Source organism: Photinus pyralis, unplaced genomic scaffold (genome assembly GCF_008802855.1).
Source record: "Photinus pyralis isolate 1611_PpyrPB1 unplaced genomic scaffold, Ppyr1.3 Ppyr1.4_LG6, whole genome shotgun sequence".
NCBI lineage: Eukaryota > Metazoa > Arthropoda > Insecta > Coleoptera > Lampyridae > Photinus > Photinus pyralis.
This window is the reverse complement of record NW_022170663.1, coordinates 32,632,438-32,644,772: the sequence shown is the minus strand read 5'-3', so window position 1 is coordinate 32,644,772 and position 12,335 is coordinate 32,632,438. Positions and strand designations below refer to the sequence as shown.

General features: G+C 35.3%; 1 protein-coding gene across 3 annotated transcripts; it reads left to right on the top strand.

Annotated features, from left to right (window-relative positions):
• The first annotated feature begins 3,178 nt into the window (after positions 1–3,178).
• Positions 3,179–11,273, top strand: LOC116173385 (eukaryotic initiation factor 4A-I). Of its 3 annotated transcripts, XM_031490826.1 has the most exons (4): positions 3,184–3,375; positions 3,913–5,010; positions 10,448–10,637; positions 11,213–11,273. In XM_031490826.1, exons 1-3 carry the CDS (start codon positions 3,353–3,355, stop codon positions 10,590–10,592), a joined length of 1,266 nt encoding a protein of 421 aa, XP_031346686.1. In that variant the 5' UTR covers positions 3,184–3,352; the 3' UTR covers positions 10,593–10,637; positions 11,213–11,273. The 3 variants fall into 3 exon arrangements, with proteins under 3 accessions (XP_031346687.1, XP_031346686.1, XP_031346685.1); XM_031490827.1 differs by lacking the exons at positions 10,448–10,637; positions 11,213–11,273 and having other exon boundaries at positions 3,179–3,375; positions 3,913–4,786; positions 4,836–5,007; XM_031490825.1 differs by lacking the exon at positions 3,184–3,375 and having other exon boundaries at positions 3,869–5,010.
• Positions 11,274–12,335: the final 1,062 nt, after the last annotated feature.

The window sequence follows — 12,335 nt, the reverse complement described above, 5'->3', positions numbered from 1 at the left end:
AAATTTCACACAAGTTGTGTCAGTTTTTCATATATAGTTACCTACATTAAAAATACCAACATATATTCGTACCGTTGATTGAAGGAATCGAGAGGCGCAATGCATATACTAGAAATCGTCGTAGGTTCTGAGATTTGCCCAGCGCTTATCAAATCTCAGATTCCCACGTCAAGTTTCTGGTCGGCGTTTCAGTAGGTACATACGTTGGATAGAGAACGGAAATGTTTAATAAGAGATAAGTGACTACTATCTGGAGAGGTTGCGTTTCTATCTGATGTCTTCACTCAACGCTCGAGCATATGTCAATTGTAAAGAAAAGTAACCCCTCTAAAAAAGCGACGAAGCATAGCCTCTCGGTGTGACACTACCGAACCGAACCGGCTCAAGCGTTTGGTAGTTATCGTGTTCACAGACAGCATCAACACCCCTATAAAATAACTTATTTTGCTACATATATAAGTAGTAGGTACTACTTTATATTCAATTTTTAGCGCATTTTTGCAAAAATTTTTTTTTGTAAAAAGTAGCTTTTAATCTCGCTTTGGCTGGCTGGCTGGCTGGCTGGCAGTAAATGCGCGCCCGTAGAAAAACGCTTGTAAAAAGACAAGGAGTGTACATGTAACTATATCGGGGCCGTGTAATTAAGAACGATTTGGAGTCGACGACATCTGGACGCCATCCCCGAGCGTATTATACTAACCTGGAGATTTTTCAGTTTTTATCTATCTTCTTCTACAGTTTTTCCCGATTGTTTTCAAATTGGTGTCGTCGGGAAGATCTTGTCAACGCGCACAACTCCTGCGTGGCGGAATTTTGTTTCTGTTTCCTAGGGGCGAAATAAACCACCTTTTGCGCGGCGCGCTTCGAGGGGTAGTCGACTTTGGGCGCCCAAAAGTTTCTTACAGCGCGAATCGCGGTCTCTCTTTCTCGTGTCACTAATAGAAGGTCGAGCTATGTGAAGTACCCAAAAGTTGAATACGATTTTATGCCGGGATTTTAGCGAAATCTACCAAAATGTGAATTACGAATGAACGGGACGTCGGAACTGTGTATCGACAAATCTTACTGATGGTGGAGTCAAAACTTCAAACGCGAATTGCGAGTGCACGGTAAGTGAGAAAATGGTACCGACAAAGTGAACGTGGTAGCTTTCGGCAAGATCTTATTGATGGTGGAGTCAATATTGGCTAATAAAACACTGATCTGCCACACAAAAATGCGCTGAAGTCCCTTCGATCTCACACGAGGACTTTGATAATTTTTTTAAAATAAAATCAACTACGTATAATATCAAGCGCAAACAGAGTACAGTACACACCAATTCTGTCAAATCAAATTATGCGCATCTGCCTGGTACTCATAACTTCCAGCTCTCTAAAACATTTCTATTTATTATTTTTTATTTTTTCAAATAATCAAATAGCGATTGATCAAACATTTCAAAAAAACATTTTTTCTATTTCGATGTGGAAACAATACAGAAACCGTACTTGATTGGCCCAGTTTGCGTGCGTTTCTAGACAGAAATGATGCTGAAAGAAATAGAAACGTATTATTTTTTTTATTTTGTTGGATTGGTACCCCTCGCTTTTCTGCCGTCAACGGTATCCGTCAAATCAAAACTAAACATACCCTGTAAAGTGTAAATAACGTACGAGGAACTTGACCGATTGTATTAATTCCGATTAATTTTGAATATATACTCCAAAGGGTAGAACTTTTTTTAATTTTTACTTAGCGTAGTAAAATATGCCGCCAGTACATTCTTGCTTACTTTTTGAACTCCATTCTCGGCCAGCCAGTTTTCAAAAATGTTGTACTCCTCGTACTTTACTTTCGATTTCACAGGCAGTAAATTTAACGTCGCTTCATTGGCAATCTCTTGGATCTCTGGTGGGGTATGTACAAGAGACGTGTTTGTCATCCGTATTCATCATAACTGCCGCAAAATGGAATTATGACCAAATAATTAAAAGTTTGAAGTTTGAAAATACAGGAATCAGGTTAGCCAACGTGAAAATAAATTAACTGTGTCTATTACCAACATACACTGAATGATAGTTTAAAACGAGGTTTAAAATTACCTAACAACGCCTAAAGGCAATATTTATAATTTGTATAATTTATTATTTAAAATAAAGTCGAAATAGAAAAAATAGTATAAAGCACGCGTGTCATTTGTCTACTTGTCGCACTCGGCTTTTGCCGCATTCGCCGCTACGCGGCTTATGCGGCAAACTACCTCGTGCGACAATCTTCGTCAAATGACACTTGTACTTTAATATACTATTTTGATAACCACCCTATCGATTTTTGAAAGTAAAACATTTATAAAATCCCTACACTATATTTACTACAACATTATACTAAGGCAGTTTGGTTCGTCAATGAGTACCCAGCTTCATATTGCTCCAATCACATGATGGGCCGAATATGTACCTACTCCCCGACGCGACAGTGCAATATAGTGTATAAATTTGACCAATAAAATAAATGTGGCGAGAATTTTTTAAGAGGAGCTTAACTGCATCTGTTGGGTGAAAAGATAATAATCTAATTGAAAATAGGTACCCACCCATGCACCCATGACCCATGACACTTTGGCAATCATTTTCATTTTGAAACAAAACAATGTGATGGTTGCACAAGGTGCATTTTATAATGTCACTCATAAATCAAAGAATGCTATTTGATACATCAAAATTATTGCACAGATATATCGGGCGATCAAAAATGATTAGCTGTCGAGTCGCCATTGGAAGTTCAAGTTAGATACGATTTCCCATGTAAACAAAAATTCCAAAGGCGACTAGAGAGCCAATCATTTTTGATCGCATTGTATTGTAAACCATGGCTTTCTTGGTGCAAAAAAAAAGTGCTAAAATAATACTCGTACGACAATTACGAGAAACAAGTTAATTACCTAATCGTTACAGCCAGAACGCGTTTCAATTTTAAATTAGATATTCCTGACAACGTTACAATTAATCTTGACGGTTCCAAACGTACAGAAATGTCATTTAAAAATAAATGAATTAAATAATATGCTTCCCAAAGGATTTGTCAAAATACTTGTCATTTGAATTTTCGCGCACCTCGCGCACAGTATCGGAAAACTACAGCAACCGTCAATACTCCGCCCGAAAAATAATCACACTAAATTTTTTGCGTATATTTACCACACATCGTATCAATTTTTACAAAAAGTAAATAAGCAATTTAGAAAAAAATCAACAGTTCTACAAGAGCAAAATATCCTTTATCGTAAGCAATACTTCATATCGAGTGTAGGAATATAACACCTTGCGGCGATTAGTAGAAGTCTTTTACTTTCAGCGATCACTACTAAAACATGTCCTATCAATCGGAGACGAGGTAAGTTTAGTGTTTTTTTGTTAAATAGAGCGTTAGTTCGTTAAAATATAACACCTAAATTGTAAATGTAGCTTTAAATTTTCATTTAGAACCGATTTTGAGGCCAAGACATCCATACTTAACTAATAACTCCTCGTGTAATTCGGCAATATTTCTCACGATTCCCTTGCCAACATGGCGAGAGAAGTTCGATAGCGTGAAATATTTAAATTTAGCCCATCGAAATATGAAAAGAAGGATTAGTAAAAGCTATTTGCACGAATAACGTGATACTAAAAATAGGTGCAATATTTTATGTCCCGTTAACCTTCCCATAAAAAGAGTTTTGAATGATTATTTGCATGCTGTTTCTGATCCACGTGAAATTCCACGCCGGATTTTTCCATGGGGTGTTAATAAAATTGCACTTTTTAAGCGAGAATGGCTGATTTGTGAGTGCAGTGTAACTTTGGCACATTTTGGTAACTTATTGGTTAATTTGGAAACTATAACCTTGCATATGTTTCGTATGAGTCATGCTAATACTTTTGTTCTTAGGAACGAGGAATGGAGTGGCGACAAGAATGGGCCAGACAGCGAGAAAGATCAGATGTACGATGGGCCCCCGGGTATGAACCCCGATGGTGTCATCGAGTCGAATTGGGAAGAAGTCGTCGACAACTTCGACGATATGAATTTAAAAGAAGAACTGCTTAGGGGAATTTATGCATATGGTTTCGAGAAGCCTTCCGCTATCCAACAAAGAGCCATCATGCCGTGCGTGAAGGGACATGATGTGATTGCGCAGGCACAGTCCGGTACCGGCAAAACAGCTACATTTTCTATATCAATTTTACAACAGATTGATACGTCAATTAGAGAGTGTCAAGCATTAATCTTGGCGCCGACTCGAGAGTTGGCGCAGCAAATACAAAAGGTGGTCATCGCATTGGGCGACTTTATGTCGGCACAATGCCACGCATGTATTGGAGGCACGAATGTACGCGAAGACATGCGTAAATTGGAAACGGGGATGCACGTTGTCGTCGGTACACCTGGACGGGTATACGACATGATTAGTCGACGAGCTCTGCGTACCAACAACATTAAAATGTTTGTGCTGGACGAAGCCGATGAAATGTTATCTAGAGGTTTCAAAGACCAAATTCACGACGTTTTTAGAATGCTAAATACGGACGTACAAGTTATCCTACTATCTGCAACAATGCCCAGCGACGTTTTGGATGTAACGAAATCGTTCATGAGGAACCCCGTCCAGATTTTAGTGAAAAAAGAAGAATTAACATTGGAAGGCATTAAACAATTTTTTGTGTATGTTGAACGTGAGGACTGGAAATTAGAAACTCTTTGTGACTTGTACGATACTCTTTCTATAACTCAAGCTGTAATATTTTGTAATACCCGCCGTAAGGTGGATATGCTTACGGAGAGTATGCACAAACGTGATTTTACCGTTTCAGCCATGCACGGTGACATGGAACAACGGGAAAGGGATGTTATTATGAAGCAATTTCGAAGTGGATCATCCCGCGTTTTAATTACAACAGATTTGTTGGCTCGAGGAATTGACGTTCAGCAAGTTTCGCTTGTAATTAATTATGATTTACCTTCAAATAGAGAAAATTATATTCATAGGTAAGAGATTTTTGCTATTCACTAACAATTCTATTCACCTCTACTTATCACCGGGTAAAAAGATGGAATGGGTATCAGTGTTATTCTTGTCTTTTGACTCGGTTTAATGTGTGGAAGCAGGTATATAAAAAAAGACCTCATTTGGCTTAAGTTTATTATAGAAACAAGAAAATAAGTAAAATGAAAACGAAAAACACTGCAAGGAGGATACAATGCATTCTTTTTCTTGTTTTAATGTTCTAAAGGTGATTGTAAGAATTTGCTGCTTCTTTTTCAGTTCCTTTATTGGGTTATTTAATATTTGCTAAAGGACTCCATGTAATGACCACTTCTATCCTTGTTATCACTATTATCAAAAGTGTGGACACTGCATAATAGGCGTTTATGAAAATTCAACGTAAGTTGTTAATAGTATGATGCCAGCATGATCAGCAAAAATCAAGGGGTGCCATTGGATTAATGATTTATTTAAACATTTTATTTTTTGTTACTAGTTTGCTGCTTATTATGGATGCAATTTCACATTTTTGATAGATGAAAGTATACAAAAGGCCGGTGTTCATGTTAATTCAGAGCAGAACTGGGGATTATAAAATATTACATTGCAATTTAGTTTATCGATCACATTGATTTGGTAGTAATAGTTCAATGATCTATCAATACTAATACCAAACGAGTTGGGCCCCAGGGGTCCACTTCATATATTCATATCCCTTCCTATGACAGGCCTCCAGAACTAGTAAATGATAAATGAGTTCTTGAAAAAAGTAAAACTGAAATACATGCTAAACAAAAAAATCAAATCAATATCCAGGATGTAATTTAAGTTTTAAAAAAGATCGGGTTGTAAGAACCAGTACAATATTTGCTCAACATTTTTTCCCATTTCCACCATGTAGGTACATGAAGAAACAATTCATTGAATCGATCAGTTCAAATAGGACTGAACTTTGGAGTCTATACTCTTAGAAGGCAGACAGCATTTTTTCCACTGATAATACATTCCATACAAACAATTTAATTTTCTTTGTTAAACTTGTGGTTCTTCATTATAGTCTAAACTTGATACATGTCCAGAACTGTGTGACTGGTTTGACCAGAATTTGTACCTGTTAGCCCCAAGGCTGAATAACAGGCGACAGAAACAAAGTAAACACTGCAGAAAGATTGAGCATTTGTGTGCAAAAAAAAAAAAATTACACTTCCAAGGTCACACCTTGTGTGCCACCCATTTCTTAAATAGCAGACGAGATATCTCTTCTGACAACTCCGCATCATTTTTGTATGGCTTCCAAATATCCAACTCCGCTGAATTAGGATACACATGTTTGTAAGAAAAAAAAACTTTGCAAAGAATCAAACCGGAGTCGCCCACTAGACCATTATGGCGCACATTCAATCGTTTTTAAACTGCGATCACATTCCGAAATTGTTGTGGGGAAGGGTGAATTTTCGCATGCAGTTCGTAATGCTTTTTCTGTGCATGGACAAACATGGCAAGCTCCAGAGAGCGTGTTATTTGTTCATTTGGTTCCCTAAAAAATTCCAAAACTCATTCTGCAAAGCATCATTTCGGCGTTTCACACATCTTATGGTACTTGCAGAAAGTTTGAGGACCCTATTGCAGAAACATTGAAGTTATTTAAAAAGATATTTCAAAATAAATGAAGTTAAATGTAGCATCTTGTAGAGGGGAAAAAGTGGCCATAATAATGTGTCATTTAATTCGAAATATATTTTTAAATAACTTTAGGAAAAAATAAAAACGATTTTGCAAAATTTCGTTTTTTCTGGGTATCTCTGAAAGTGGTCGGAATTTTTTCAATTTCAAAACTGAATTTTTGTTAAGCATCAAAATACGCAACTTTTCCAAATTTGAAGTACCTACCTATCTGTCTGGTACAGTTCCCAAGATCTCCATGGTGGCCCTCAAATTTGAATCGGCCTGTATAGATTGTTGGGGATCTAGAGAAATCATTTTTGAATGTACAGGGTGTCTCATTTTTATAGTGTCAATAAATAACTGATTTTTTAAATAGAACATCCTGCATATTTTTACTTGTCTCAATGTCATTTGTTCAAAGTGCCATAATTATTCTTTTTCAACTGGAACTACCACTCTTATTTCGCTATTCGATTTTCTTTTGTGTTCTCTTCAATTTTTATAAGGGTGTCCCCATAGTTTAGGTTATTCAATATTTTTCACAGAAGTACCTACGGATTAATTAATTACATGTTTATACATTCGAGTAGGCTGTGATAATAAACAAGCTGTAAAACACCACATGCATGATGAAAGTGCATTTTTGGTAATGCAGATCAGTATTTCATCAACAAAGTTTAAAATGATCGATTAAGAGGTGAATTTCGAAAAAATGAACAAATTATTTTAGATAAATGCGGAGAGCTACAACTTTATATCAAAAGAACCGCATCGCGAACCGCAGGTTGCCTACTCCTGACCTAGATGTATCGCTAGCCTCGAAGATATAATGTATTTTGGAAAACGAAGTGTTGGAGCATGGCATAAAGTGAAGATAGAAGTTCTTTGCTAGTTTTTACTATTGTTTTTAAATTTAAATTTACAAATACAATTTCATCAAAAATTTCCCTTCTGAAAGACATTTGATTTTTTATATTTTGTTATTATTTATTATTTCTTTTAATTGGAATTGCATTTTTGGGCTTTACATTTTAAATTGACTCACCATGCGCCAGAAGATTAAAACTGATCACCAAAGTGACTGAATTCTTCAAAAGTATCTAAAAATATCTTCTTTTTTACAAATTTAATTTATCACTGTAAACATTTTACTTGGATATTTAAAGTACAAATGAACTACCTTCCGTCCGACGTCACTGGTGGGCGGGGATAGGTGAAGGTTTCCAAACAATTCAAATTCTCACTTATAATTGCACAAGAGGTTTGTATTTTACCGAGTAAATTTGGGTTGTTTAGGTAATGAAAATCTGTTGCCTAGCAATTAGACGAGAAAAACTGTCAACTAATAAAAATGCGACACCGCAGGTGGAGCATTTTTAGGTTGACAGTTTTTCGAGTTCAATTGCTAAAAGGAAACAGATTTGAATTGCAACAACCCAAATTTACTCGGTTTAAATACAAACCTCGAGTGTAATTCGGCAGGACAATTTAATGAACAAGAAATTCACCAAACTAATCAATTATTGACAGACGTCAAACTAGTCATATGGGTAAGGATAATGCGATTATTGGTTCGAAAATGAATAAGTGAAAAAACCACTAGTGCATTTGTCGCTGGAAAAGTTGCAGGTAACTTTTGCCGCTGTCAAAGTGACAATTCCACTGCGGCTTATGCGATTTTTTAGACATGAGTTGAATTGTCATATATAATACCATAAGTAGTCGAAGTATTGTCGAATATTTTTGAGGTGCTGTCACGAATGCTAGTTACGCTGATTAATAACACGAGCGCTTGCGCGAGTGGTATTAAAAAGCGTAACTAGCATGAGTGGAGCAGCAGCTCAAAAATAATCTACAAATACTTCGACTACGAATGGTATTCGGAGGACTATTCAATGAATCAAAAGAAAAATTAAGCATAATTACCCACGCGAATGTATTTCCATGACAACAATAAACGTCAAAATAAATTGTGGAAGTTGCTTTTCCTTTTGCTATTGATTCTATTCGAACTTTTGTGCTCCAAGCTAATTCGTTATGAGTGATTAAATTAAAAGATTAAAAGATGTGGTGAATGTTCTGGTTAATACGACAAAATTTCGCGTCATTTCACTGGTGGAAGTTTGACAAATGTCATTGAATAATCGCATTGAATTGTCGCTGAAATACCACACGTGAAATTATCGCTGAAATACCACACGTGAAATTATCGCTGAAATATCACACGTGCAATTATCACTATAATTCGTTCCCATTGGCGCAGCAATTTGAAATCGAGACATTTCACTGGTTGAAATGTGACAAATGTTAGATGAATTGAATAGTCATAGAAATTTCCATAAAAAAAATTTGAACCGTTAGTTTAATGCTTTTTTGGTATAAACAAGGTTGATTAGAGTAAATGGTATTATGTATAGTTGAAACATTACTCATTTATATACGTTTCACAGTGCTATAAAGATAAATAGATTGGCATAAGGTGAATATACCTCAGCTCAGAGTAAGAAATAAAGATAGAGATGCCTTGATGCTTATCAAAAGGTGCCATCAATCTGGTCATGTTTGTAAACATTGCAGGAAGCGAACTTGCCACATTTCACGAGACTATTTTTAAGGGAATATTAATAACACATATATTTGAAAGGATCTAGATGGATTTTTAAGAGTTGTGCAAAACAAACAATTATAAGTTAAAAAATTAAACAGCTTAATAAGAAAATGTATGATTGTTAGTGTGTCACGACGGCAACGCTGTAGCAATTTGACACATGAGAGGATTTCTGTTTATTTCTACAAAATGTAATTTCTGCATTTTTTAGCTCAGTTTATAGATTAAACCTTATGCGTCCTCTATCTTTCTATCTTTATTTCTTACTCTAAGGAATATACTATGTATTTTGAGTTTATGTTTTAATTTTGTACCACAGTACGTAAAAATAATGGTAAATAGTTATATTATTTTAAGAGAAAATCAAATTTGTGCACTAAGCAACCAATAAAAAATTCCATTTTAAGAAACATCTGTTAACTGCCAAGGATTTCAAATGTGCACAGTGTGATTATGCAGCCCATGGCAAATCTAATCTTAGGTTACATTTTTTAACAACGCCAATACGCAATACGCGTGCTTGACTTTTGCAGTTTGTCTACACTTGCAAAATGGAGCAATGAGTACTTGTTTATAAAATGCTATGTTTATGTTTCATGTTCATCAATGTATCTATAATTCTGATGTTTTTTTCGATTCTGATACAATAACTATAGACTTAATTTATCAAGGTGAGAGACTGCTTGCAGAACAAATTTTATAATTTTGATAACACCCGAAGTGCGAGAGAATTTGTTCAAATGATAAATGCTTGAGCATTTTACAACACTAATGGTATTTTATTTTTGTGTCATGGTCATTGATTATCTATTTTTGTTACCCGCTTTGAAACATTCAATAATACATGATCATTGTTAATAGGCATTTTACACAAGTAAAAGTAGCACAAGAATGCAGTAGCAAATCTAGGTTCATTGCTCACCTTGATTGTCGAAATTTCAATAACTTATAAATGTATACAATTATACATTTCCGATCTTTCAGAATTTAATTTTTATTATTTATAGAATTTTGGTTACTAGTGTTACATGATAACTGAGGGATGAAACCCTTAAATATTAGGACCTCTGTTTTGTCTGTCTTTGAAGCGCTTCCACACATTAAAATCTTAAATCCTATAAGCTTAACTGTCACGAATACTGTTAAAATTGGTTATTACTTTACAGGATTGGTCGTGGTGGACGATTCGGTCGTAAAGGAGTTGCCATCAACTTCGTCACAGAAGACGATAAACGTACGTTAAAGGATATTGAGCATTTCTACAACACACATATAGACGAAATGCCGATGAACGTGGCCGATCTAATCTAATGCGTTTTACTGCTGTGTCCGACGTTGCCTAGAGTTTGTTATGGTGTGAGTATTAGGTGTTCTGTGCTCCAATTGCGTCTTATCTAAGTATTGTGCGCCATCACGTTGCTTTAGGACGGCGCCGTGTCTCAGCGCTGTGAGGTCGTTTGACCTACATAAACTATTCAGTGTGCAGTTTTTATATTTATCATTTCTTGGATTAATTCAGTTAGTTGGTTTTGTATTAACCATTGTAATTATTTCTAGATTTAGTGTATAAATAGTATAATTTAAGTACGTGACAGTGAGACTGCATGTGCAGTTCGTTGAATTTGCATTATAGCCTTCGATTCAGGGGCGGCAACCCGCAAATTAGTGGTATATTTGTCGGGTTGCCGCCCCTTAATTCATATGGTCTCTTCAAGGGTTTAGTTGGCTTCTGGAAAGGTTCTAATTACGAATATGTAACAAATTTCGTATTATTTTCACTTGTATTTCCAAAATTTGTAAAAGTTACGTATTATCTAATAAACTTGTAAAAGTTGTAGTTTTGTCTTATTCTGTCAAAGCCTCTCCAAGAACCAAAACTCTGTGAGACTTATTTGGTTAATCGAGAGACTCATTTCAGTTTTCCATTTCAGAAAGCAACGTATACTTCGGACAAGAGAAATTTGCAAATAAATAAATTACCATATAACATCTTGCAGTGGTTTTGCTTCTATACATCAAGATTTCCATTATTTATTCCATCTTGGTGTTCCCATCATATATACTTCGTTTGTTTGACTATTTTTACAAACTTTTAATTAATTTTAATTTTCAAAGACACGTTCATAACTTATATTTTTATTTAAAATGATAACTCCGATGTTAAGCTCGTTTGTGAACATTTGTTTTTTTAGTAAAAAATAAATCTGTTCCAACTTTTTTTATTTTGAGTCCTTTTTCGTTTTCCTAATAAAATGTCTAAATTATTTTAGAATCGCATATGGTTAAATTAAAAGTAATATTAAAATTAGGTTGATATTTCATATTGCTTTATTTTTATTTAAAACCTCTGGTAAATATATACAATACGTATATACAAAAATGTTACAACTGTTCAAGAGAATTTTGGGATTCCATCAGACACGTTCATTGCGAGTTGTCATGGTTTGACGTGCAATTAGTATTCCTGAAATCTTTCCTTTGTGTTTTTTTTAATGGCTAGTTATTATTATTGGCTTGTCGTGCATAGTAGCATGCTCAAAAGTCGCATGTATTAGAACAGCACACATAGTGCTTATTGGGTTTCTTTCTATCTCATAAGTCAGACCCGCAGGCCGCAATAATTTTTTTCCATACCTGCATAACCAAAGAACAGCATGAGACTTAACTTCGGAGTTGACGTGAGCCGCGGGCAGGGGCTTTGTTAGACGTGTCGCGTTTGTTTACCTTCACCATCTCGTTAGTATCTTAAGTCAGCAACAATTCGTGTTTTTATCGCATAAAATAAAATAAAATATAAATTCTAGTTTTTATCAAATTTGTAATAGTACATATTTACCCTTCTGCTTCCGCAGAAACATATTTTGTGTTCTGTTTCCGGTTCCATTATAACACTTCCATTGCATCAGTAATCATCGCACCAAATGGGTATTTTCTACTATTTCTTCCCTCCACTCTCCTACCTCCCACATCTTGTATGTATTATTCCTTTATATTATGTTCTTTATTAGGTTATTGCTTTCTATGCCATCTTTCACTGTCGCCTTTTCTTTCGGA